General features: G+C 38.8%; 1 protein-coding gene across 4 annotated transcripts in view; it reads right to left on the bottom strand.

The window, feature by feature from the left end:
• Window positions 1-681: 681 nt before the first annotated feature.
• Window positions 682-6,140, bottom strand: part of magi3a (membrane associated guanylate kinase, WW and PDZ domain containing 3a) — a 131,827-nt gene continuing 126,368 nt past the window's right edge. The window contains exon 21 of one of the 4 annotated variants that reach the window (XM_028011469.1): window positions 682-4,248. In XM_028011469.1, the coding sequence (XP_027867270.1) occupies window positions 3,311-4,248 (938 nt within the window). In that variant the 3' untranslated portion in view covers window positions 682-3,310. The remainder of the gene's footprint in view (window positions 4,249-6,140) is intronic. The other 3 variants (XM_028011470.1, XM_028011471.1, XM_028011472.1) reach the window with 3 other exon arrangements.

Raw genomic sequence — 6,140 nt, 5'->3', positions numbered from 1 at the left:
TAGTTCTTATCCGAACAATTTGTAGTCAATTTAAACATTTTTGACGATGCTGCGCATGCGTTGTGGTTACATTGTGGGTTTTGTAGTTCACATTTGTCGCATGGCTTCTTGGGAGTTGTAGTTGAACTTGAGGTGACTGCGTGCGGCTCCGCACGCACTCTTCTCGCTCAGCTGACGTCATGGTTAATTTGATCACACCCACAAGAGGGAGTGCTTCCACGCGGCCGACGCTGAACCGTTAGTGAACATTTATCAGCAGAAAATTAAAATAAAGAAAACATACGGGTTAAATAAACGGTCAAGAACCGGTCAATAAACCGCCCCCCACAAAAAAGCAAGCAAACTAAATAAATAAATAAATAAATGTAGTAATAATAATAATTTTAAAAAAAATAACAGTTCAGAATTATACTGTGATTTTTCACGGAGCACAAAATGGGTTAATTATAGTAAAGAAAGTCAATGTGTCCGCAAGGACATGTTCAAAATAAGTGAAAGGTTTGTTTAGTCATCAGCATACCTGTCTTTTAGTCTTCCATCTTTTCAAATGTCATCTTCTGTATTCTGCGATACAATGTCTGTTGGTGTTGAAGAATTGAAATTGAAATTGGATGTGTATGCTGTAAACGTTTTTACTAACATTGCCTGGTATGAGACAGAATGAAATACTTTAACTCTGTAATGTTTATTCCGTAAACCTTTATTTATCAGTGCATGAACAGTATGCCATGATCAATTTATTTATTTATTTTTTCACCCATTGCATAACATTTCCTCTCATCTCCCTTAAAAAAATAATGGAACAATTTACATAGATTTTTTTTTTCTTCATGAAGGCATTTTTTTTATACAGGTGCTGTACAATTTATAAACATTTACAACTACAATGATGTCAAAACTATGACTTTTATATATGTTGGAGCAATGCAAGGCCACAGCATCAGACATGGTAAAGATATGAACAGTAAAAATGACAGTAGCCCATCATATCAACGTGAAAACAGACAATAAATTATTCAGCGGCCTCACAGACAAACATATGTTGCGTCTTCATATGCAGGTAGGGGGATGAGGGTTGGGGTTAAAGCTATGACTTATTTGTGCAGAGCAGAGGTTGGAGCATTAGATGTCACTCTAGTCCACAGTAGGAATACCAAAACGCTACATTTTCTTTCTTGTTGGTGGAGCACAGTTGTTGTAGTCAATGCTTTCGTAATTTTTACATCGTTTAACACCAGACTAAATCCCATTTTGATCAGAACTTCCCATTAGACTGCCAAAGAATCAGAGCAGAAGTTTTCACATTATGTAGATGTGTCTGCAATCACAAACAAGCAGCTTTCATGTCAAAACTGAAGATTAGTTCGAATCTTTTAAGGGTCTGGTTTTGTGTATAAAACAACCTTGACAACCATGTTGGAAATACATGTTAAGATTTACACTTTGAGTTTAATATACAGTAAAATACAGCACCAGTCACAAAGATTGGCAGCATTGGTAAAAGATGTGTAAAAAGCCTTAAAATAAGTTTGTTTTTATTGCAGTGGAACAATCTTAATAAGACAATTGAAGAAGAAACATAAATTTTTAGGACATCTATTTTGTGAAGAAAAACATTTTATCTAACAAAATAATAGTTATGAGTACCCTTACAATTAGTTTAAAGATATATGTAAGCAGAGGTTGTTTTTTTTAAGTTAGTCTGTGTGTATAGAAACATTTTAATAATTCACAACTTTTAGTTTCCTAGTGGTGTAAAGACGGAGTCACTTTTCTTGAACAAAAGCAAATTTCCTACTCACAGTGAGGAGGATGGTAGGGAAGTTGGTATGCAAAGGTTATCCTTGAAGCACTGCAGCAAAGAGCAAACTCTTGCTCAGATAAGAGTAAGGTTAAACTTTTTGGCAGCTAACACTTCAGGTGTGTTTCCTGTAAAATAAAGTGTAAAAATATGTAAAAAAACAAACAAAAAAACTCACTGTTAAGCATGGTGGAGGATATGTATGCTGTACATAATTATTATTTATATAAAGATAATTATCTTAAAAAGGGATGTACTTTTTTAAAATATTGGTCTGAAATGATACCTCTGCAATACAATATTCAAAGATTTCATGGCTTTTTGGACATCTTTACCAGGAGTGCCAATGCATGCATCTGGCATTATATATCAAACATTTGAACTAGGGTTGATGTTTTTTGTGCCTCTATTTATAATACAAATAGATATCAAAATGTTTTATGCAAATTAAAAAAGGAAAGTTTGCACTTTTACCAGTTGCAAGGCTCTGCTAATTTATTTATCCTAAATATGTTCAATATTTGAGTAATCACTTTGCTAAATATTAAATTTTTCAGATGAAGTACATTAGATCCTAAAGGAATAAATAAAACACACATCGGCACAGTGCTGCTAACAGTGAACAACATGATGGATGACGCTGCTTATAGACCGTGAGATATCATGTAAAGTCTGAGGCTTTTAAAATGGGGATTTGTTTAAGCAATGATGTGTATCCACATGTTCGGCCTCCACCTAAGTGCACTCGACATGGGCGCGTGTGTAGACTATCCTGTTTGCTTTAATTCTCACATTATTTTCACAACACAAGTACAAAAAAACCAAAAAAACATTAGATCTATAACCACAAGTATCTGGTCTGCTCATTGATGCATATAAAGCTTCATAGTGGTCCTCCCACCAACATGGGATTTATAACTTCACATGTTCGGATGCAGTCACACAAATCACAGCTTTCATCGGCTTCTCAAAATGAAAAGAAAAAAAAAGTTTGTCTAATTAGATCATTTGAAGAAAACTAAGGTCCCTTTTGGGACTATAACAGTGAATAAATCCTGCTCGGTTTAAAAGCTGTGAGTGCTTGAGTATGCTTGTAATCCTTCAAAAGTAAACACACACAAAAAACACAGATTCCTTCATGTGGCTCGGGTAGACAGGGTGAGCACTTCATTTGGACTCCTCCAAACTGATTCACAGTGAGTGCTATCAGGAGCAGCTTCCATTTAACCAGAGTCTCTGATTGGCACAGAATAGATTTCCTTCCAAAGACCCTGCTCACAACTCATCTGACGTGGCTGTGCAGCAGAGTCAAGTACAAATACTTGTTTTATGTCAGAGATCAGCAGGTTGGTGCAAACAATCTGAGGCAAACTGGGTGAGAAAAAAAAAACGACGAGACGTACGTATAAATGAGAAGGTATGTTGCTGGTTATATTTTGAGCCGATCTTTCCGACCCGTGTTCAGTTCTCGTAGGCCGAGCTTCGTCTTCATCCAGCCCTGGAGAGATTTCAGATGTCTGCATATGTGGAGTCCACGTGGGACTGGATCTTGGCCGAGCTGGGAACTTTCCACGGGCCGGGGGTGATGGGAGCCTTCTTGCTGGTGCTGGTCCCGTTGCAGTTGGGATCCTGGATGCTACTGCTGGAACCTCTAGGGTCCCTTCTGTTTGCTTGCTCGGCCGGCCCCTGATACTTGGCCTCTGGATATTCCTTTTCGGCTCTCTCTCTTCCACCCCTTTGGCCGGCAGGGTCGGCGTCCGACCCTGCCCTCTCCCTGTGGGATTTCTGCGCCATTGCCTCTTTCTCAGCTCGCTTTCCCTTCTTGTGATGATCGTCGGCCCCCCAGCTTTTGTCTCCACTCTCTGCAGCCCCTCTCTCCTGCCGGTAAGTTGCATCCTCCCCCTTATGTCTCCAGTCTTTCACTTCCCCCGCCGGCTGTTGTCCAGCTGGGCGTCTGGGGCTCTGAGGGTCTTCTGGGTTCCTTGAATGCAGGACAGGATCATGCTCTCTCTTGGGGCCCTTCCTTGGACTAGAGGAGCGCTGGTCTCTCTGCCCAGGAGTTTTTCTTTCCTTGCTCATGTCCTCCAGTGTTTTTTGGGGGCTCTGAGAATGCTCCACATTGTCCATTTGACCTTCTGTTGCTTTCCTGGGACTGCCAGATTTGTAGTCGCTCTGCCCAGTTTTTCTAGGGCTAGTAGAACGCCTATGATTGTGAGTAGGGACCTGCTGTCCTCTTGATCGGTTAGCTTGTCTACCATGCTCTTGTCCAGCACCGGGGAAACCAAGCACTCTGTAATCCCCGGCTGATGGCTCATCAGGGGCAAATACTTTGGAGGAAGATGGTGACCATCCTGAGTTAGAGGACGGGGAAGCTGGAGATGACTGGTCATCGGATGCAGAGAGTCTGGGAAAGCTTGTCGTTGGAATGGTTACTTTGTCTTTTGTACCTGGAAAAAAATATAACGGATATAACAAATATAACAATAACAGATATTGAAAAACATTTCTGCTAAGCATCCACTGGATTTCAGTGGTTTAGACACCATTTCAAATGATCTCAAAACATTTTCCAACGTTAAAAGGTGACATTTATTCCATACAATTCAAAGAAAAAACAAAAACCCCTGCAATAATCTAGAAAATAAGAAACATGGTGATGGTAGTTGCTTTCTTTAGCTGGAACTAAATGAATTAATCAGATTTGGCCCAAAACCTTTAGGAAGCTGACAATTAGGTAAGATTTTACTTTTAAACATCGCAGTGAATACAAGCAAGCACCCAAAATCAACAATAGAAAGCTTCTCCTGAAGAAAAAAAGGTTTGGAGTGGCCCAGACAAATCCAGAATTGAATTTGTTGGGTCACTATAAGAGAGACGTCTCCATAATCTTACAGATTTTTTGCAAGAGAGTGAGGTCAAATATTACAAGTCAAGATGTTGAAAGCTAATAAGGTTCTACCAACAGAGTCTGGGTGCTGCTTTTGATTTAACAACTTGTTAGCTTAAGGTTTTACAATCATAAGCAATCACATATAGCAGAACTGAATAAATTAAATACCATTTAAGGTGGAAAAAGTTCCATTGTCTCTTTGGATATATAAAAACGAAAGCATTTTTCTAGGGGTGTCTAAACTTTTGAGAGCCACTCTGACACTACGCAGGGTTTCAAACATCATGTAAAAACTAAAACCTCTTCATGTGCTGCAAAGTCAACAAAAATTAAGACATAAAAACATTATTCATTAGAAGCAGCATCACACTTTCTGCAATAAGCCTTTGCAATCTCCATCTAAATATTGGCCTAGCTTCAGATATGCATCAGCTGGAAGGGTGCTAGGGTTCAACTGGGACTGACGTTTCAATTTTCCACCGAGCTGATAAGAAGCGCACAGCCGTGGCTCTGAGCTGATATAGGCGGCAGAAAAATTCAAGAGAGGAACAAAAATAAATAAATAAATAAAGCAGAGTGATGGATCTACCGGCACTGAAATGAGCTTTTTGGATTTCTCGGAGCAGCAACTCATACGAATTATTTCTTCTTTTTGTCTTTGAAATTAAAAGGCTGATGCCAGTGAATGCACACAGATCCTGTTATCACCTGTCACTCTTTGATCAATAACAGATTAAGAACTTTTCCACTGTTTTTTTCTTTTACAAAAGAGGACGTGGTGTGTTCAGTGGCATTGTGGACACATACATATAGTGCTTTGCAAATGTATTTATACCTCCTGACATGTTCACATTTGTTCATGTTATAACCACTAACTTTAATATATTTTTCCTTTGGATACTGGATTGGACAATGGATCCAGAATGGATCTGTGCAACTCTTCCAGAGTCACCATACTGACAGGTTAGGTGATTAATCAGGTGATTAATCAGGTTTGCATTTTTTTATATTCAAAGCATAAAATGTCATTTTATCACCTAACACTGGTTTAAACTTCTTCACAGATGACCCTGACCTGTCTGTTGTGTTCCTTTATTTTCACAATGCTGTTCATTCAAACAAACTTCTGAGGCCTTCAGAGAATAGCTGGCTTTTATTCAGGGGAGCTCTTTGTATTAACCAGCTAACTTCTGGCAGAATTTGTTTGCAGTGGATTTAATTTTGTTGTAGTATTATTATTACTTTTTTTTATAAGTGGAGCATTACAGCTTGTGAGCTGTAATGTTGCGCTTCTCCTTGGCAACAATTCAGTGCTACTCTGCTGCACAGGACACTTTAATGAAACCAACGGTTGTATCAGAGTAAAAGAGCGTGAATACATATGTACGCCACACATTTCAGATTTTTAGATCGTTGAAATATTAAAAACTGTGTATCATTTTCCTTTGC

Source organism: Xiphophorus couchianus, chromosome 24 (genome assembly GCF_001444195.1).
Source record: "Xiphophorus couchianus chromosome 24, X_couchianus-1.0, whole genome shotgun sequence".
NCBI lineage: Eukaryota > Metazoa > Chordata > Actinopteri > Cyprinodontiformes > Poeciliidae > Xiphophorus > Xiphophorus couchianus.
Note: the sequence above shows the minus strand (reverse complement) of the source record. Positions and strands in the feature narration are given on the sequence as shown.